The sequence below is a fragment of the Archocentrus centrarchus genome, chromosome 1, assembly GCF_007364275.1.
Source record: "Archocentrus centrarchus isolate MPI-CPG fArcCen1 chromosome 1, fArcCen1, whole genome shotgun sequence".
NCBI lineage: Eukaryota > Metazoa > Chordata > Actinopteri > Cichliformes > Cichlidae > Archocentrus > Archocentrus centrarchus.
In genome coordinates this window covers 29,477,996-29,500,137 of record NC_044346.1, presented here as the reverse complement: position 1 = coordinate 29,500,137, position 22,142 = coordinate 29,477,996, and the positions used below count along the sequence as shown (strand labels likewise).

Genomic DNA, 22,142 nt, shown 5'->3' with positions numbered 1-22,142 from the left:
ACAGTAAGCACATCCGGGTCAAACCGCGTAACTACTTCCTGTTAGTTTCAGTTTCAGTCACCTATCTTTCTTGTTTCTTTGTTTTTCTTACATTTAGCTTGTCGAAGATCATGGTAAGCCTCATTTTTCACTCAAACAGCTTTTACTGTTATTATCCGAAACATTAACTATTGGCCACATAAGGTAGTTACTGCTGTCTCTGTGTTACTGCTGTCTCTGTGTGACAGCTCAGTCGGGACGTGCAAGCCCATGTTGTTTTCACACCTGCACAGCAGCTGCTGGCCGTGTACTGTAAGGCTGATGGTTCACTTGTAACTACGTTTATTTAATTTTTTTTAAGCCGTTGCATAATATTCTGTTGTGTATATTGCTTCCACCGCAACTGATAGGTTGGAGTGGCAGGGTGGAGTGGAGACGAGTATCAGGGGTGATCAGTACTATATCAGTGCACATCAGATACCCTCACTGTCATAACAAATGCTTGATCACCCAAACAAAACCATCTAAAGAAAAAAAAAAAACTGTAAAGAGAAACTACCATGGAAGCTATCTATCATATGATGTCAGCTGGACCAGATGTTCATCAATGGTTGAGAGAAGTTAACTGTTGCTAGCATGGTAGCAAGCAGTCTAAACAGGCACTAAGAAACCAAACATTCCTTCTGAGAGAAACTTGGCCTACTGTCAAAGACCACGGGATCTGAACCAGAGGCACCAAGGATATCTGCTGGATTGTCTGAAATTGTCTGAGAAAGCAGATGGATGCAAGCTATATACTAGTGGAGCTTAACATACACGTGGAAAGTGTGTGTTTGAGAATCCATCAGTGTCTCTATTTTCTCCAGAGACTCTGAGTATTTGGTGTTTTTCTTTCTTTTCTTTTAATAGGGCTATTGTAGAGTATATCTTACGTTATGGCATCAGAGAGTGGTTTGGAATAGTCAAGTATAAATCTCAAATTTTTAATTTAATTAAATGGCAGGAGAAATCACAGGAACAATACTCCCCAAGATATTTTTGTGCAGTCTTCTGTTCGGGAGGTTAACAGGATTTAATCTCACCCCTCACACATGTTGTTCTCTGAGGTTGTGTTGATGAAGTCTGGGGTACAGGGTCCCTTTATGTAAGTATAACTGCTATAAATATTAATTTGTTTCTCTGTCAGTTAAACTAATAAATGAACATCTCATGACTAAATGACAGGGAAGTGGCAAAGTGTTTTAGGTTAATTGTTGTTTAATTGCTCATTTATTGTCATTTCGTTTAAAGTCTGGGTGCCTTTTTAGGGTTTTTGTCTTGATTTGTGTTGATGTCTGATTTTTGATGCAGCAGTTGCCTGATCAGGATGGTTTTCTTCTACGGGAGACAAAAAAGTTATCTTAAGTTCAGTTTATTCCCATAGAGGATAGCTGATCAAATATTCTAACAGTTTTGGCTCTAAACACATGCTGAATTTATCTTTTTACAGATCAGGTCAGTGCTCCGGAACAGATTCACCTCCCACATCCTTTCCTTCACCAGAGGATCATGTCTGCTCACGGGTCGGATACCTTACAGTTTGCAGCCTCGTTCACAAAGTCTAACGCCAATTCAGCAACACCTACATGGACCCCTTATCCCTAAAATCACAGCTCTGGTTAAATACTCAGATGTGTCCACACAGAAGTACACTATGATTTACACCCTGCCATACATTAAGCTCCTTAGAGCTGTGTCCAGGCTCAAACTTCTCCAAACTGCAATCACTGTGGTCATCTTGCCCCCGGTGTACATCCTCTATTTCCAGGGAGCCGCCTCCAGCTTTCTTGTCAGCTACACGACCGGGATAGCGCTGTTTGCCGGTGTTATGCTGTACACTGCCAGTCACTTCTTCAGGAGGGTTGTGGGGATGATGTATCTAGACCCATCCCAGTCCACACTCAAAGTGTCCCACCTCACTTTCTGGGGAAAGCGCCATGATATCTACCTGCCAGTGTCCGATGTTATGACCATTGGCGATACAGGGGACAGCGTAAATGAGACCATACTGAAACTTAAGAGATACAGCAGTCCGGAGACGCTGTATTTCTCAACGCATTTTGGGCGTGTGGTGGATAAACAGGCTTTTGAGACGGTGTTTGGAAGTTTAAAATGATTGTTTCAAAAAAAAAAAAAGCTGTAAGGTATTCTGAATAGTATCACAATACATGAGATGCATCTGTTGTCCATGAACAAACTTCAGAAAGTAAAAAATTATACAGTGGAGGATTTTTGCTGTTATAATTTATAACTAAGATATTTTAGCTGACATGGGTCTGAATCATCAACAGTTGATAAATTACTGGATAAAGTATTTTTCTTATTGCTTTTAAATGAATGTTAGTAAGTAAGAGTGCATATTTAAAGAGAAGCAGCAGGACTGTGGCAGGTTAACATGTTTGTTAAACAGTGGCTTTTATGTGTGCAGCAATAAAATAAAATCAAATGAGATTGGCCCAACATTTTGAATGTGTAAATAGTCATGTTGCATCACCAGACCATGGTTGCACAAAACAGGTAAATATCCTAACGCTGTATCCTAACAACCATCAGCGTGTAAGTGTGTTTGATAGATAAAAAGCTTATATAAAAGTGCTTTGAGTACTCAGAGTAGAAATGCACTGTATAAACATAATTCCATGTACATTTACTATATAATATCTAAAATGTTGGCCCTGGAGAAAAATATAAAGTTGTTTCTTTTTTTTTTTTTGTATCATATTACATGACCTCTAACAAAAAGGTTTCGCTCGCGACTCACAAGTTTTGAGAATGATACAAGTATTGGTTTTCATTCAGTTCTCATGATGGCAATTTGCATATACTCCAAAATGTTCTGAACAGTGATCAAAAAAGTTTGATGGCTGTGTTCTCTTTGCCAAAGAACACCGCCGTGAATAAAGAATGGTACCAAAAATCCTCAGAGAGGAAGTTCTCCCAAACATCCGAGAACAGTTTGGTGAAGAATAATGCCTTTTCCCACATGATGGAGCCTCATGCCTTAAGGCAAAAGTGATAACTAAGTGGCTTGGGGAACAAAACATTGAAAAAAATTGGGCCATAACCAGGAAACTCCCCAGAGCTTAATCCCTTTGGGAACTTGTGGTCAATCCTCAAGAGGCAGATAGACAAACAAAAGCCTGCAAATTCTGATAAACTCTAAAGATTGATTATGCAAGAATGGGTTGCTATCAGTCAAGATTTGGTCCAGAAGTTGATTGCCAGGGCAAATTGCAGAAGTTTTAAAGAAGAAGGACCAACACTGCAAATATGTAATTGTCAATGAAAGTCTTTGAAACTTATGAAATGCTTGCCATCATGTTGAGATTGTTCTGTCAACAACTGCTTCAAGGTAAATAAAAAACAAACAAACAAAAAAAACCCCTGAATATTAAAATTTGTTGAAGTGCTCTGAACAATTAAAATGTTTATATCAAAGGTTCCTTAAATTTATCTGTTGAGGATATGATCCAATATAATATGTGATATGATCCAATATTACAAAATGACTGTGTTAAATGTGTGTATGTCAAATTAATGCATACAAAATTCTGAAATTAAACACAGCACATGCAGATTATGAATAAACAATTATTTATATTGGAAAGAAAAATGTTGATGTTTGAACTTTTAAATGATCTAAATAATGAAAACAAGTCAAAGAACTGAATTTGGTACTATTGCATCTGACCCATTACAAAATGTTTTAATGTTGAGTTGTAGTATTCAAACTGATTTATTTTTTGCACACCTTAATGTATTTATTTTTAAAGGATACAATCAAAACACCACCATAACAAAACATGTTTTTAGACTGTATTGCATATTGACAGTCCTCCCTGACCAAGGCCCTTTCTTGCTTGGTTACTTTAGCTCAAGTGTTCAACTTCTGGTAAGAGACCTTTTCACAAAAGATGTTCAACTAATAACATTTTAATCACATAGGGGAAGAGTATTCATTTAATTTTTCTACATCATAAAGTGCCTCTTAATTTAAAGTGCATGCATCATAAAGTAGCTTTTCAAGCAGCTGCATCACCACAAAAGCTCTTTCACTGCCATTAGCTGTCTCAGAAGCAGAAAGCTGTATGTTCCATACAGCAAAACACAGAGTGAGATTAATAAAGGAAAACTCAGAACAAAACACTTCGAAAAACCATCTTGTTTCTGTTTAACTGTTTGCCACGTTCTGATAGTAATGGTCAAACTGAGGAAGATAACATTTGGCTGAATCTAACAGTGTCCATCACCCTTCTTTGGCAGGTCAAGTGTGTCAGAGGTCACATAAAGTACCAGGCAGTAAACCCAGCGAGGATGGCCATCCAGGCAGCCAGAGCCACCTGACAGGGTGGATGTCTGAGAAGCATCATGGCTAACTGGCATGCATAGGTGGGATTTCCACTAATGGCTGTTCAGAGGAGATGAGAATACAGACAATATCAAAAAAGAAAACAAAGCAGGATAATTGAATTAGTTACTTCATGTAACTTTGTGACTCTAAATGGTGGTCTGACACTTCGCAAAATGAAACACTAGTAATAAATGTCATAAATATAGTAAAGAAGATCCATTTCTTACCCATTTTGGCTGCATAGTACGGGCACTTGCTGATATCCCCACCCTGCATAATCTCTGCGTGACTGTGTCCAAACCCTGCATCTTGGACCTCTTCTTTAATGGTCTTTCCAAGTTCTTCAAGCTCTGTGAATACCTGTTTTCAGAATAAAAGTAGATTTTTGTCACCTTTACCTTTCTCTTCCAAACAACGTGGGGTTTTTTTTTTTTGGAACCTGCTGTACACTCTGTCGTTTCTGTCATCAGGTCCCTCACCATCATATTAAAGCCAAAAGCCTGATTGGATTCTTCCACAATCCTGTCTTTGGTCTCAGCATCCAGTTCCAGCTCATTCATCCTGCTGCGGTAAAGCTGCTTGAAGCCTTTGTGACTGTGGATTCCCTCAAACTGGTAGAAGTTGAGACCCTCTCCTGTCGAGGGGAACTTTAAAGCCCTCTGTGCCACTTTCTTAAGGATCTGTCCACCTGAGAGATCACCCATGTAGCGGGTGTAAGAGTGGGCCACCAACAACACTGGGTCCTTCTCCCCCACCTCGTGGATGCGGTCCACATAAGGCTTGGTGCCTGTAGAGAGGCTGATCTGGAGAGAGAACATGGCTGTGAAAGCCCGGCTGTTACAAAACCTGTCTCATATGCATATCAACAGATATAATATTTGATTAAATACGATTTTTGTGGTGATAATAACAGCATAATCATACCTTAATTAAGTAACAGAGAATGTCAGCCACTTCTGAGACTGATATATGACTTTCTACTCACCTGGTTCTCCCAGTCTTCTCCATAGAAATACTCCAGGTCCTGGGCCAGTGCCTCACGCCGGTGCAGCTCTGCGGGGAAATAGATTGGAGCGATATGAGGATGGTCTTTGTTCTTCTCAATCTCCTCCTCCATGGCCGAGTAGACAAAGTATAGAGCTGCTGTGGCTCTCTGACAACAGAGGGAGGAAGGAGGATAGAATAAGTGGGTCATACTGTTAAATAGTGAAATGATTATATTGTATTCCTGACAGCACATTTTGCCAATTTCTTTAGGAGTATTTTTCTGATCATGCTTTAGAACCAGGGCAAAGCGTAAAGTTAGACTATATCACACTGATAACACCAAATATTTCTTTCGGGGTGGTTGGTGGTCATATTTATCCTCTACATTTGCATTAAACATAGCACATGCAGATTCTGAAGAAACAATTATTTATATTAGAAAGAAAAATTTGCAAAGCATGGTCTTAGGGATACTGCTGGGTGTGTTTGTGGCAGAGCAACATTCAGAGGAAAATTATTATTCCCTAAACTGGCTACAGTCATTTCAAACCACTTTGCTGGAGGACGGATTTAAACTGTACATTAATGCAAGATAAAATCGAAGCATACCTTAAACAACTCCCTTTTGATGCGGCCCCTGAGGAAATCTTTGACAAACTGGCAGTTCTCTGCTCTGTCGTGGGACTCCTTGGTCCCCTCGGCCAGCAGCTCAGACAGGTCTGTTGGACTTGGTGAAGCAGAAAAGGACAGACAGGAAGGTGCAAATGAACACTTAACTATTGTTTGAATAACTTCTACAATATGTCAGTAGCAAAATAAGTCGCTGCTTCTTTAGATTTTTTTTTTTTCTTCATACCTGAGAACTTCATGATCATCCTCCTCCTCATCATCCACAACAATTCTTGCCCTTCCTCTTGTTGTGCTGCTGGATGTGGATTCTGGTGTCAGTTTGTTTTCCATCTTACAGGCTGTCTCACAGTATTTTCCCCTTAAGAAGGAAAGACAGAAATACAAATATACAGGTCAAATGAGTGCTGGCAGATGTGAATTATAATGAGAAAACTAATAAAAAACAAACCTCCATGACTTCGATAGAGGGAGTCATCAATATTTATACCACGTTGAGATGTTAGGATACAAAAAACCCCCAGGAAATTTAAAAAGTAAGTATCAAAATAAACAACTTCTCACCGGTATAAACAATTTATTTGAAATAAAAAGGTTACAAATCACTTTATAATGTGACATCAAAAGCAGTTTGTGCCCTACAGTACAATGCAATGTATTTCCCTGTTAGCTGATCAAACACCAGGTGAAGGAATTACTGTATTAACCCTTTAACATATTTTCCTAAAAACACCAGTTTTTGGAAAAATATTGCACCGTCAGAGGCCGATAATCCATAGAGGGCACCTGAGGGGACAGTTACAAAACTGACACTGCGCTTCCGTGTGTTTCGTAAGTAGCTACGGTTACAGCGTGCTGGTCACACTGTAAAGAGCCACTCTCTGTTTGTATAAACACACCACAAACTGCGTGTTATTACAATGTTTTCGGGATATAAGAATGCAAAGCTAACTCACCTTGTCACAAGCCCGCCTGCATAGCTCGTCCGCAAACAGCAGTCTATGTAAAGGGAGGCACGGTTACCGTGACAACAAGCCAATCAGCGGGTTTGCTGTAGCGAAAATGCATTCTGATTGGGTAAATCCTCAGATTCTACACCAATCATAAGTCAGTATGAAAGGCTCGTGGTTTAACCACTCCTGATTGGTGTTTATCCCCATTGCTGTACAACGGTTCTTATTCATCAAATTTCAATTAGTTTTAGATCCTCTGTATGGTTAAAGTTGTTTTCACGTAAATTAAATGCCAGTTTACCCGCTTTTTTTCTGTCACCACACGAATTTCACCCAGTGTTTCACCCAATCATTGATAAACATATCTGTGTATGCATCCAATCACCTGAGGGTGTACAGTACTACGAAGTGAGATCTTAGTTGGTTATGTGGAGCTTAAAGGCAGTTTTCTGTGTCACGACTGTGCCTCTGTTTTTGTAACATAGGAGACTGGTGTGACCTGCACATTGACCACCGGGAAATTGGCACTAATTAGATTAGATTCCCCCTCGTTACACTGTTTTGATTTTAGTGATTTAAAAAAAAAAAAAAAATTGTATTTTAAAATTTTCACTGGTTGTCTTGCTGAGACTGTTGGTTCGACTTTTCGACATTTTTACCTGGCTAAATCGCCTTATCCATAAACTGGTTGGGAGCAGGCTATGTTCAGAGTTTTGGTTTAATAAAATTGGCTGGAAGCGCCACATTTTCACTGATTCTTTTATTCACAGCATGTTTTAAGTGAATTATAGATTCTTAAATGGTTAAGTTGTTCAGCAGGACCTTACTAAAACCACTGAATGAAGAAAGTGTGAATGTGATCTTTTTCATTGAAAAGTCCACTGCGCTCTCTCGGAGCTCTCCATACCACATCTCCACAGCTACGTCATCTGGGCCAATTGCTTTTCCACTCTTCATCTTATTCATAACTCCTTACTAATCCTGTGGACTTCCTGAGTCACTAACTGTACTTCATCTATCCTCCTCTCTCTCTCTTATTTTCTTCATTAATACAGAACACACTAAGAGTACATGCTCAATCAGTAAAATTTTTTAACTTTAATCTGATAAACGAACAATCTGATTCCTCTTCCGCTTATCCTGTTCAAATGTATCCAGTTTAAAGTTTCGGAGCTGTAATGTACAGTTGTCATGTGCAACTTGAATTAAAAATGTTTTATTTTTATTTATTTCTTTTTTTTGCATTTTTAATGCTGAAAAAAATGCAACAGAAAGGCCTTATTAACAGAGAATGCTGATAACCACCGTCATGATACCTGGTATCGCCAGCTGGGGTTTTAGGACTTGTCGAGCCAGCAAAGGCAAAGAAAACCTGCCTGTGTTGAACTTTGTTCATAGTATACCCCTCTGCTTAGAGCTCATTTAACTCCACTCATCACCACTCTGCTTTGTAGTATGTTGTTTAGACCGCCAGGTGTCACTAGACTCCATGTGACGGCTCTCTGGCGCTTCTACAATTTAACTGAGCAGCTGAACTGTGTCAGTAGCAGCACAGATGGAGCAGCTCATTTTAAAACCTCACACTTGGATTATTATGTCCAGCCAATAACTGTCTATTGCATTTTTAAAATTTTTTATTTTATTGGTTAATTTTAGAAGAACAGAGCATGATTAAAAGTAAATAGACCAATTGCCCTTGGGCAGCTAAACAAGAAAAAACAGCACAATATGTAAAAATCCATCAGTGCAAAACTATGAATTTAAAGACTATAAAATAATGTAGTTAATATAAATAATATGTCCTCCCAGTCTAACAATATATAGGCCTAACCTTACTTGACTCTCCAGTATCTTAACTTCCCTTTCACCCATTAATTTAGGGCTAGCATGAATGCTTTATGCATTTTTTGTTTTGTTTATTGCTTTGTCATATTCCTCTCATGGCCTCCGAGTTGCATTGCTGTTTTGGTAATCTGTACATCTGTCTGAGATGGTACTAATTTTTGTGGTTTCAGTCACACCCTGGATAAAGAACACCCTCTGTTCACCTACGGCCTCCCAGAAGAACACTTGAGAACGTGAAAAAAAAGGAACAAAGGTACTCAGTTTGAGTTTTTTCCTCTGCAATAACCTCAGTGTATTGAAAAAGATTCTGGCAGCTCAAAGTGCATCTTTCATGTCTTGAAGGGGGCCCCTAAGCGCTCCGCACAACTGTAGGAAAGCCCCACTTCTACTTGTTGCTATCCTGATCCGAAGCGTCCAACTGCAGACCCACCTCTGTTTGTTTGGTCATTGTTAATAGTCTGAGACGAGCTTCCTATGATCAACAATATTACACTGACCTCGACTCCATTGCCTCCCAAGTGATTTTGTTGTTAGATTGAATACAATTTCCTGTGTTTATGAATATTTTGGCTGCTTTTCTCTGATTCATTAGTCATTAACAATATATAGGAAGGCATGTGCAGCTTTTTTGAACTGATGTGTAATACGCTTAAGTATGCCAAGTGTTGCTTGCATTGTGCCAAGGAGGCATTTATCGCAGTGCAACCTGGATACTATCATGTTTGTATAACTCCCTGTAAGTGCTAAACTAAGCCCACTGCTCTCTGGGGTTTGCATGACTCCACTATGATGAACTTCCAGCCACGCCAAGTCCCGGTAATCACACGTGTGTCATGCGGGTAGAGTGTACCCTTTTATTGTTTACCACATTCCAATTTGTTTTTTGGCACAACATTTTGGATCTTTATTACACAAAAGGGAAACCTTCCTGTCTCTGAAGGATTTCCTCTTATTTTGAATAATGAAACAACTCAAGCTAAAATAATCCAGGGCTGGATTCATCTTGGCTTGGATCAAAAATTTAGATGTTGTTTACTTCTAATATGTTTGGGGATAATAACAACAGTCCCTTGACATTTTCTGATTTTGTTTTTTCCAGTGACATTTTCTCATGTGAGAATAAATAGCTTATTCCTTCACTGACTAACATGAACTGACAACATGTCTTCCTGCTGTTGTGACATTCTTGTCAATATAGCACTGTGCAAAAGTCTTGAGTCACCCCTTGTTTTTTAATGTTTTCCTAGGAAAATGGAGTGATTTATTGAAACGTGCAGAAATAAATGGAAATACGGTAAGTATATTAAAAACAACAACAACAACAACAAAAAAAAAACAGTTTGTACAATTCTACAAATTGAGCAAAATGAGTTTAAAAGTTAATATTTGATGTGGCCACCTTTAATTTTGACCACAGCCTTAACTCTTTCTTTTAAGTAGTCTTCAGGAATAGTTTTCCAGGCTCCTTGAAGGACCTTCAAAATTCTTCTTTGGATCTTGGCTTTTGTTTGTTCTGTTCTCTGTCAAGATGATCCCACACTGCTTCAATAATGTTGAGGTCTGGGCTCTGGGGAGGCCAATCCATGACTGATAGTGTTCCATTCTGTGTTTTTCCATGCAGGTACGGTTTTACTGCACTGGCAGTGTGTTGGGGATCATTGTCATGTTTAAAAATGAAGCTGTTACAGCTGTGACAGAGCCTTCACGGTGTTTTAGAGATGGCTGTAGGCACTCACTTTCGTACCTCTCTCCTGACCTTCTCTGTACATATTGATGATAATATGAACCAAAAATTTCTAATTTCCAGTGTAGTTCTTGTATGATTTGGCATACTTCAGCCTTTTTCTCCTTGTTTCCCTTCCTTAAGAATGGCTTCTTGACAGCCACCTTTCCACTGAGACCATTTCTGATGAGGCTTCAGTGAACAGTAAGTGGATTAACTGAATAGCCAGGTGCATCTCTCAGGTACTGTGACAGGTCTTTGCTGTTTTTTTCCCTATTGCTTAAAGGCATGACTTTCAGATACTGTTCATCTGCTGTAGATAGTTTTTAGGCCTGCCACTTCTTCTTTTCAAGATAACACATAGGTCCTATTGCCCATACCTATAATTTTTCCTTTGACTTTTACCTTGAGGTCAAGGCTACTGAGATTCAAAGTTGTCCAAAATTTTTAGTAGCTGCAGCTATGGTGTGAATTTGAACATTTTAGGTCACATCATTCTCGAGTTATAGTCATTCAAAATTTTTTCAGAAGATTTGACCTTTGACCTTTACCTACTTTTGCACAGTATTGTACTTCTTTAATTCACATCTCTGCTTAATTTTGGACATAAAGTTCATGTAGAAAAGCGCAACAGTATTAATTACTAATCCATCCATCCATCCATCCATCCATCCATCCATCCATCCATTCGCTTATGCTCATCCGGTTCAGGGTTGCGGGGGGGCTGGAGCCTATCCAAGCTGTCATAGGGCAAGAGGCAGGGTACACCCTGTACTGGTCACCAGCCTGTCGCAGGGCCAACACAGAGAGACAAACAACTTTTCACACTCACATTCACGTTCTCATTCACACCTATGGGCAATTTAAAGTAGCCAATTAACCTAACCCCAGTAAGTGCATGTCTTTGGAATGTGGGAGGAAACCGGAGTACCCGGAGGAAACCCACGCAAGCACAGGGAGAACATACAAACTCCACACAGAGAGAGGGAGAGGCCTGGGCCAAGGTGGAATCGAACCCAGACCTTTCAGATGTTAATTACTAATATTTTTGCTAATTGCATCTAAAGAATTAGTTCCTCATTGTGGGATATACACGTACTAGCTTTCTTACCAATACTCAGATAAAAAGATTGAGTCTCTCAGGCCTGTATCTAATGGAGAGCTCAAAGTGATCAGCTCAGCTTCCACATAAAGATTAACATGCTGTGCTTCATATGTGTAATCTTTATAAAAATGGTCTTTTCATCAGTCAGAACCTACTTTCCAAAATGTTTTTTTCATGAATGCACAGAAAAATCCCTTAAACAGGGGGCAAAAACACAATGCTAATCATTTCAAAGAAGAAACTTAAAATATGCATTCCCAAAACTCTGAAGCTCAGTGATAAATATGCTGCATTTTGTTTGATGATGATGATGATACTTTATTGATCCCACAATGGGGAAATTTGTTTAATCCATACTCAAACCAAAATGATCCTAAATAAAAATGGGTATTTTTTACAGGGCGTGTATAGCTATGTGTTAAAGCTTGTAACTTTCTGCAGGACCACGACATGTCAGTTTTTCATTTTTGTTTGTTAATCTGAACAAATTAATTAGTAAAATAATTGTATTTAATATATTTGAAATTCATGCACAAACCAAGCTAAAATAAGCAATCAAAAATTTGCGTGGCCTTAACCAAATCTCCTAATTTTGCCATTACAAAAAAAATAAAACAGCTCCACCTCCTTTGTTAACTTCTAACGTATTTCCAGCTGACAAACATTTACTGCCAGTCAAAGTACATTCCTGGCCTCGCTGCACCTGCTTATTAAGGTACATTAAGGTAAATTTTACATTCAGACAGATTACTAAATATTAGGTTTAATATTTGAGAAGCTAACACAAATATTAAGTGACATGCATATCTAACTAGATCTGTCTTTCTAGATTTGATTTCTCACTGCTTGAACGATACAACACAATTGGTTTGCTGGCAGCTACTTTTTTGATTTTTAGCCACAGAGACTGAACAGATCAGCTTCACTGATGGGTTTCTGGGGTGGGAGCCTGAATGTTGGTACCATAAATCCTGGTGACTGTGGTGGCCAGCAGAGAGTGTGTTTAACCCAGGATCAAATTTATAATTAGAAACATACATCCCTGTGTTTGCCTGCAGGAAACAGCCCAGGCCCCCATGTGTGCGTGAGGCTGTGGGCTAACAAAGAGAGGAAAGTGTATACATGAGGCAAGCATGCAATGTGATCATAGACTGGTATTTAAGTGCTGTGATCACCTCATTAGAATGTGCAGGTGGATGAGAGGGCAGGATGGAGAAAGCCTATGAGACAAGGGGAGCAAACAGTCATACTTCTACTGTATGTTTCAAATAGTCATCAATGAACTGTGAGGTTATGCTACAGACAAGGGTTGACTCATATACTAGTAGTCATGAAACAAAGGCTACACTGTTACGCATCTGTGAGTTTAGTATAGAAGAACAACAACAGATAAAAAAAACAAAACTGAATATGTGTTTAGCGTTGCATCTATAATCATGACTTCTCTTTTGTGCGTCCACAGTAGCTGAACAGAAGCTGTTTTTTTTAATAACCCAGAAAGCTCTTATGAGGATCTTGCTCTGCAATTGTAGGATGTTTGCTTTCTCTTCACCCTCCGACATTCACTGATCCCCCGTATATCTTAATCCGCTATGTCTCCAAGGAAATCTAAAACATATGGCGCTGACCTTATGTCTGATTAGAAACATTATATATTAGAGATGGAAATCCTATTTTGTGATTGAAAACAGTTACATTTGGTTGAAAGCCACAAAACAGGAGATCCAACTGATCCCTGCTCACAAAAAACACACCCAGGGCTTTCTGATACGCACAAGACTTCTCACTAGTTGTACTCATAAAGGCACAGATTACTTAGGATTCAGTTTCCCAAAATTTGTCTCTCTCATTGGGCTGACTGAAATGAAATCAAAATTAAACGCAGACATCTTAGGACCTACATATAATCCTCAATATATATCATTTAAAATAGCAAAATAACCATATATTATAGTAAATATAACAAGCTAAATAAATTAAACTCATGAGAACATCTTAAACAACTATGAATGCAAACTATCAGATCCAGCATTTTCCATCTGTTTACAAACTGCTTCAGAGGTCACATCAAATTCTGATGCCAACTGTAAACGTGGCTCTAACCTTTTCTAAACATGCCATAGTATAAATATATATTTTGCCAGCTGTAAATCAAACATTTAGAGGAAAAGAAAAGGAAAAAGGAAGACTATGCTCTGTATAGCGCCTGTAAGTTTTTGAAGCCATATTTAACACACTTTATACCATCTTCTGTTTCATCAGTTGTTTTTGTGAATCCTTCAGTCCGACCACCCTGGCAACGCAGGCCAAAGCCAGACAAAGCACTCGCTTGAGGGATGTGTATGAAAACAAAAAGAGTTAGAGATTCTCTGGTTCACTCAATGTTTTTTCCAGTAATAGTCAAGGGAATATGTTGTTGGGTAACACGGGGTGAAGCTGGGAGAATCTGACAATAGACAATGGGTAATACGCATCACAACACCTATTGTGTACTCGGGTGAAATGTCTCCTAGTTTAATTTGTGGAGTCCAAATATTCCCTCCTTTGAGCTGGACTCAAAATTGCTTTTCTTTTTCATACATAAGCAGCATTCTTTCACCAGGGACTCCACAACACGAAAATGTTCTATTTTTGTGTATGACAGTACTGAGGGGAGAAATGGATTTCTTTTTAGGATAAACTGAAATTGTGTACGGCAGGAGGCACTTCAACCTGTATGGATTTAATAATCCCAAATGGCTTTGGACTGGCTGTATGCTCCATTTGTCTTTATAAGGTTAATTAGGTCCTCAAAATGCATATGGTAGGTGACCTGCATGAAACACTGCACCACCCTACAGGGAGCCCAGCAGAGTTCATAGGTTAAATGTACATCGTTAACTGTTAGCAAGCATTTGACACTCGGGCAGGTACTTCCCCTCTCTGGACTGAATCTTTTCAATACAATTTCCCCTCCCTCAAGAAACACATTGAAGCCAGCTTGCAGGCCCCGTTCTCACACCCGACCTCCAGAGAAAAGAATTGTGGGTCACGCTGTACATTTGAATTCTTTGAAAGCGATGCCTCACCCAGTGGGGGGTTCCTGCTGAAAAGAGGAGAGCGACTCAAGCTTGGCCTCAGAGACTAATACAGGATGGAGGGAGGAAGACTACTCTGCTCCCAACATTATGTCTCCAGTGTTCTCAGTGCCAGTTCCAGTCCTAGTTTTGAATTCCTGAATTCTGATGGGGACTAAGAGCCTAAATCCACATTAGCAAGGTGTCAAATGGGCATAAAGATGACCAATTTGGTTAATTAACTCTGTTTACCTTGGCAGCACATGTCAGACTGACAGTCTCCACTTTAGAGCTAAGGGGGATTTCCTCAAGGTCAATCTCATCAATAATGAACAATGCCACATTACTGGATGAGGAAAGGAGCTAGCAGGAGGGTGCGAGGGTGGAGTGAGGTGGGGTGCTAGGTACCCTTTGGGTGTTGAGTGATGTAATCTGGTCAGTTATTGTAGCGCTGCCACTCGAGGCTTCAATTACTTACCTTGAATGCGGCACAATGTGCACAAGAGGAAGTCCGGGTTTTGGTGTATATCAATGCTTGGCAGGTTTATAGCTTAATTGTACCGTTATCAGCAGCTCCATTGTGTACACTGTACTTTATGAGATGAAGCATGCAGTATATATATATATATATATATATATATATATTTAGCATGCAAACAATGTAAAAAAAATATAACATGCATTTTAAGCACAAATGGCAAATAACCTACAAAAAGTCTGTTCTTTATTACTGCACTGCATAAAGGGTGGCAGTACAGTACAAACCAGAGTGGTCCCTTTTAAGGCTAGATTTTTTGATAGATTGACAGCTCATGCAGTATGTCAAACTAATAACTGGACCAAAGTGCAACCTGCTGATGCATGGTTAGGGACCCAGCATGAAATTTTATTTTTTTTTTATGTTCCACATTTGAAAGTATGCTCAAATGCCAAAAAAGGTCAAAATGAAACAAACTTTTGAGGGCTGAAACTACAGACTGAATTATAATTCAATTCAATTCAATTCAATTCAATTCAATTCAATTCAATTCAATTCAATTCAATTCACTTGGTGACAGTGGGAAGAAAAAACTTCCTTTTAACAGGAAGAAACCTCTGGCAGAACCAGGCTGAGGGAGGGGCAGCCAACTGCTGCAACCGGCTGGGGGTGAGGGAAGGGAGACAGGACAATAGAGACCTCCAGCTCTTTTTTGTTAGTGCCACCATCTCCAAATCATACATCACAGCAGACCTCAAAATCATCTTATAAACCTTGTAGACCTCTACAGCTTGCAGCTTCAACTACTCATTCACACATGTATTCTCTCTTGGTTTTACTGTGAGCCCAAAAAATTGGCATTGTTTCTCCTGTCTCTGAATCATATCAGTGCTCTTCAATATAAAAGTCTGTTACAGCTGACCTATTGAAAAAACTTTTAAAAAAGGAGTAACAGTTGTTTTAACTGGAGACTGATGTATTTTGCTTTCTCCTGTGGCTAGGAAAGCGACTCTGATCTGAATGGAAATGTTATTCACTGTCATATGATGGATGTGATTGTCCAGGTCATCTCATGTGTCTCCTACCTCTATGATGCCTAATTTTTTTTTTACGTTCAAATTATTTAAATAAATGTTTCAATTTTCTTTTATTCTTACTGAAATACAGTCAGCTGATCTGGCTGCCAGATGGATTTTATTTGTCATTAAGCTTCTTGTTGTCCAGCATACCACCTACCAATGAAGCGCTTTTAGTTTTAGCTTGAGTTCAGTTTCAGTGCATGCACTATTGTACACTACACTTACTGTTAGTCATCTGACATCCACAAAAAGAAATCTAAATCTCTGCCAGAAAATCATTCCTTTAAAGCATGTTAGTTTTCCCAGAACCCACTCTTAATGACACAGTGCAGCTGAAAAGAACCAAATGGAAAAATTTAATCCTTCTCATTATTTTGTTTAAGACAGCAGCTAAACTGCTGACACTTTAGTCCCATTCTTCTTACACTCAAGAGAAAGGTGCTGACAAATGAGTCATGGCTTCAGGGAAGAGGAATATCAAGGTGATACAGAGATGATGATTAATGATTAACTTAGGGTTCCAATACCTCTTCATAATGTTGTGCTGCTTAAACAAGGGTTAAGCAGCAACCCATGTACTGTGAGGCTAATCCAGCAGTCAGGGTTTGAGTCTGCCCTGGGCCAATTTCTGTGCACTCTTTCCCTGCTTTCCTGTCATCTCTCTTGACTGTTGCTGTCATAGGTTTTATTGGAGTTTAATAATGGTGTCAAGTGCATGAAAAATTCTGGAAATTCTTTCTAATGCCTACATACTCCTGGTGTATGGCTCCAAAAGCTATGGTATTTACCTCGAAAGCTGTTATTTACAATTTTCTGCACAGTGCAATAACAACACACAATTAGATTCTAAAGTGAGCTTAAATGTTTTCATTTTCTTTGATTTAACAATCATTCTGGAACTACATTTCAAATGAAACAATGTTGCAAATTTCTGACTTAAAATATTTTTAATGATCAAACTTTAACAACAGTATTTTATGTTGATCTTGTTCACTGAAAATTTTACTTTTTGCAAGTTAAGGAAAAAAATAAACCCTGAACTGTGCCGAGTTTCTTTCCGCAATATGATTTATTTTCAAGGAATCAGATAAAATCTTTTAGTGCAAACTCGAGGCACATTTGTTCAAGAAAGCCCACTCCCTTCTTTAACTATCAGCTGGAGGCTGTTATTGTCATTTTTGCTAAGAACTGATTGAATATGGGCTGGTATTTCCATGTACTGCCATATAAACACACACGTGCATCTGTGTGAGGCACACATAAAAACAAGACACAATGGAGGAAAAGCCGATATTGTATCTGAATTCCCTGAATTATATGACCCGTTTGTGTTAGCAAACTTGGAAGAAAGGTCTGTTATTTGTCCTCACAGTAGTTCTACAGACCCAATAATGTTGCATATAGTTAATACAGTATATTTAATTTTTACTCAATCCCATGAGAAGTTATAAAAACTTCACATTAGCTTGATATTGTCAAGCAGCATTACAACATTACTGTGTTAATAGCCTAATACAGTAATATTTAGATCAAACCATCTGTGATGGATGTGTTTGTCTTCTTTTTGAATTGAGCTTCTGAATTCTTCTGCAAGGTACATATGCTGAAAAAAAAAAGACCATCATTGTATCCTAAAATATCCCTCTGCTATTCCCTACGACTCTGTGGCGCTTGGAGGTTCTCCCTTAGGGACCACTGGCTAATAACAGCATACAATCAACAAGTGCATCACTTTTTTGTCATATTAGGGCACATCAAGAAAGGGACCAAGAGAGCCAGAGACAGTTCCTCCCCCAGATTCCTAGGCCTCTGCTTGGTCTGTCTCAGTGGCAAAATGGACAGTTCCTGTGTTTGTGCCTGTTCCTGTCTCCTGCTGTCACTGTGAGGCGCGTCGCCATTGTTTCCGCAGCGAGCGCCGGAGGTCAGGGCTGCTCCCTCTCTCGCCCCAGGCTCTTTCTCTCTCGACCTTGCGGTCCAGCTCAGCGAGGGGAGCTGTGAGAGAGCAGGAGGCCAGGCTCCAAACAAAGCTGGTCACACCTAAATGAACTGGAGATACAGTTGGAGAATGGGCTGCTGAGCTCAAGTGCTGTTGCTTCTAATAGTCCATGTAGTGCACACACAGCAACAAACACAGCTCACTCACACATTTACACGTCCACCTTTTGTTGTGCAGCAGGGGGATTCCAGGTTTCTTGTAAACACTGTGCAGGTAAACAGACTCCCTGTCTGGCACATTGAGATTAGAAGTGGGTGACTTTTTTCTACTGTGCTGAACTCACATGCACTTTACCTGATTTTATTGAACTCCATACCTCTCCGGTCACTTTTCTGCTTTTCTATTTTCTGATTCATTCTGCTACTTTCTTATCTCATGACTGGCTTCTGTTCTCTTCTATACTCTGCTCTATATCATATCTATTACCCAGATTTTTGTTCTGCATTCTTTAAATGACAGCACATCTCATGCATTAACAGCTCTGCGCTGCAATAGTGTTGCAATAATTATGCGTCCATCTTAACGATGATGTAGCTGCTGAGTCCAAAATTAAACCAGAGCTCGGTAGACAAAAGTTTATTATCTTTATGCTCTGCGTTCAGATGTTTTTATCATCTGTGAAATGTCAGCTGTGCTATCATTGTAATCTGTACATGCATTCATCATTACTCAATCTATATGAAACCTGACAAAGTGTTGAATTATATCTGGATAAAATCCAGCACTGACTTTTCAATAAATACAGACTTCACTGAGCTGCTGTGTCTTGGCAGATTCTATAGGACTCAAAAACGCATGTTTATACAGTCTTCTCACCTCACAGAAAGCATAAATTGGGGGAATTTTCTCATCAAATTACCGTATTTGTTCTGGCTCAAAAATCCGATGCTTTCTGTGTGGTAGCGTGATGGGTCATGATTTATTGTTTTTTAAAGAAATCATCCCGATAACATTGCTAATTGAGCGTTAAGGGCCCATCATGATTGCAAAATTCATCTCTGCTGTGTATCATTATGACAGAAGCATAACTGAAACCTTCTGTGCTGGGGTCAACTTACATGTAATAAATTATATTTTAAACATTTGCTTATCTAAGGAAGCTACATTGACCACATTGTTCCAGTTTCTGCACTCACATTTGGGAGCCACACATTTAACTGCAGCGGATGGCATTATGTGTGGCCATGAAGCAGTTGTCACTACTGGCTTTTTTAGAAGAAATGGTAGAACATAACATTAATGTATTCAATGCATAATTCGCTTGTATAATTTTGCAGTGTAACACTTACAAGATTGTGGTGCTGTTTGTACAGAGGTCATAAATATGATCTGCTCAATTTTGCCTTCAATAATTTTCTCGTAGCCAAAGGTATGTGGACTCAGCGTACAGTCATGCATTAGTAGATTACTTTCATGTTTTCACCAAAGGTTCTACCCTCTTTAAACATGACAGTGTGCACAAAGTCAGGCCCATAAACAAATATGCTCCCAGTATTTGTGAAAACCTTAACTGAACAGTAAAACGCCACAATTTTAAATGACTGAACACCTCTGGGGTGAAGTGGAGCAATGACTGCTGGCGTGGTCTTATCGCCCCAAATCAGCGCCTTGCTAATCTCACTAATGGTATTGCAGCTGGGGCTGAATTTCATCGAGGTTACAAAATCTCGTGGAAAGCCATCCCAGAGGAGTTTAGGGTGTTATAGCTGATGATGAATGGCCATGACTCTAAATGAAAGCTGGTGTGATATTCAGGTGTCCACAGACCTGCATCTGTGTAATGCTCACTCTTTCACCCATGCATTTTCCTAATGCAAATACTGAGTATAAATGTCCTTTATCTCCTTCAAAATCCTCTGTTTTCTGTCCTGTGACCCTGCTTTTCTCCTGTAGAGTTATTTGCTCAGCCGGTAGCCGACACCTGGACTTTTATGTCCCTGCTGGCTTCATAAGTTATGCTGATTTACATTTTAAAGGCTTTTTTTGTTGCTACTTTTCATATACTATTATTATATTTTATTTTACCCTTTTAACACATAGGTTCATTTCAGTCTACTGAATAAATACAGAAGAGTGACAAATGAAAGAAAACCCAAAATGAAGTGTCTAAGTCAGGTGCTGGACCACCACAAAACAGCTTCAAAACACCACGGCATTGATTCTAGCCTCTGCAGTTCTACTTCAGAGACCAAACCCCAATCTTTTGAAAGATGTTTGATGATTAGCAAGTGCTGTTGAAGATGCTGGTCCAAAGTCTTACATAGCTGTTCAGCTGGATTGAGATATAGGAACTGTGAAAGCTGTAACATGATTTAAATAAATTTCTTGCCTATAAAATCCTTCAATGACCCCATCATGTCCTGTGGATGGAGGGTATTGTCATCCTGGACTAGATCAGTGCTATCAGGTTTCTCTCAGGATTTATTGATTTGCACTAACCCATCCCTCTAAGGGGAGAACTGGATCAAAAACATGTCAATAAAATGCACCACATAGCATGTCAGCACCATTTCCCCCACTGCTGAGGGGTGGCAGTGGCAGCCAGGGGGAGTCAAGGGTTCACATTTTTCCTTTAATTTGTCACCCACCAATAGATATATTTATCCTGTCCCTCAGCACAGCTAAAGTAAGATTAAGTCACATATTGCAAAAGGTTTACTTCCACAGTGCTGTGTTTTTCATGTGTATATTCAGTGTGTCTAAATAAACAGCTCAGGCTGTGAATCAGCTTCAGGGAAAAAGGTAATTAATAGCACTACAATAAACACTTTAGGGCATGTAGATATTTTCTGTTTTCACTTCATGGTTTAAAAAGCATCTGTGTCACATCGTCATCAGCTGCAGGTAGCTGAGTCACATAAAGCATCGGCTTTGACTGTGAAATCCAACATTTTCCAGCTGAGATCAAGTTCTTAGCTAATGGCCGATGCCATCTGGTCCTGATGAGGAAAGGAAACACGCTGTAAACCTCACGTAAAGCTAGTTCTTTCACTATTCTTAGATTATGAGTTTCTCCAAACAGAGGCATAGTGTTAGTGATAGATTCCAGTTATGATAAGGTGTCTTGTTTTCACTATGACATTAGTAATCTCCTCATGATCTCAAAGCAGACATGTGCGCCTCGTCTTAGTTTTAAGGAGAGGGCTGTGCTCTTCGGTGGACACTGCTGTGAGTGTGATTCTTCTTAAAATGTTAAAGATGTTAATATTTGATTTTAAACAGCTTTAATCTGTGCAGAGTGAAAAAAAAAATGCCACATCAAAGCTAGTGCTGGTTAAAGACTGACTAAGTGACCAGTTACACTGATCAATACCTTTTTGATATCTTTGAAATGTGTAATCATGTGATTATAGTGAATTATCTTGAATTCGGTTACACTTTTCTGTAAAAGACAAAACAAAAAACAAACAAACCGCTGGATCTTAAATCAAACCTGAACTTCATCAACAATGACCTCAGCTTCGTTAACACTTTGCTGTCTCTCTTGACACTGACGGTGAACAGGACTATTTCCTGAGGCCTTACACCTTCCAGCACTGAGCTTCAAGTGACCTCACGTCAGTCACCTTAATCAAGAAAAATCACAAATACAGTTCAGATGAACGCCTGTCAAACAAATGATGGATTACTTACAAAGGTTCTCATTATAAATGAAGACAAATACACATTTCTGCTGCACATGTGTTTTGGACTTTCAAGAGAATAAAGCGACTTTCCCATAAAAGAATTTAATTTCTAACAGCTTGAAATCGCTTCTTCAAGGTCCAAAACGGGTTAACAGGGACCTGAACTCTTTGCTTTTGGTGGACTTTAGTCTTTGTTTGAATAAAGTGGTTTTGCATTAACAGCAGGGTGCAGCACCCACATGGGACATGGGAACAAAGGCTGCTGTGTAGAGTCTGTTTTTGTGAACCTAACTGTTTT

The 22,142-nt window shown here is 39.2% G+C and overlaps 2 protein-coding genes across 2 annotated transcripts; one reads left to right on the top strand and one right to left on the bottom strand.

Moving 5' to 3' along the window:
* Positions 1 to 19: 19 nt before the first annotated feature.
* tmem186 (transmembrane protein 186) lies at positions 20 to 3,478 on the top strand. The gene is made up of 2 exons (XM_030736434.1): positions 20 to 113; positions 1,469 to 3,478. The coding sequence occupies exons 1-2, from the start codon at positions 111 to 113 to the stop codon at positions 2,132 to 2,134; spliced, it is 669 nt and encodes a 222-aa protein (XP_030592294.1). The 5' UTR covers positions 20 to 110; the 3' UTR covers positions 2,135 to 3,478.
* Positions 3,479 to 3,705: 227 nt separating this feature from the next.
* On the bottom strand, positions 3,706 to 7,072 carry hmox2a (heme oxygenase 2a). The gene is made up of 7 exons (XM_030733328.1): positions 6,940 to 7,072; positions 6,213 to 6,344; positions 5,966 to 6,083; positions 5,355 to 5,522; positions 4,849 to 5,172; positions 4,597 to 4,729; positions 3,706 to 4,426 (listed from the first exon to the last, which is right to left on the bottom strand). The coding sequence occupies exons 2-7, from the start codon at positions 6,314 to 6,316 to the stop codon at positions 4,299 to 4,301; spliced, it is 975 nt and encodes a 324-aa protein (XP_030589188.1). The 5' UTR covers positions 6,317 to 6,344; positions 6,940 to 7,072; the 3' UTR covers positions 3,706 to 4,298.
* Positions 7,073 to 22,142: the final 15,070 nt, after the last annotated feature.

Excerpts from the sequence above, each read along its gene's own strand:
- hmox2a (XM_030733328.1), bottom strand. The coding sequence starts at position 6,316 with ATGGAAAACAAACTGACACCAGAATCCACATCCAGCAGCACAACAAGA. Across the intron at positions 4,730-4,848 it reads CTTTTGGCTTTAATATGATG|GTATTCACAGAGCTTGAAGA; the intron begins GTGAGGGACCTG and ends TTCTGAAAACAG. Across the intron at positions 4,427-4,596 it reads GTACTATGCAGCCAAAATGG|CCATTAGTGGAAATCCCACC; the intron begins GTAAGAAATGGA and ends TCCTCTGAACAG.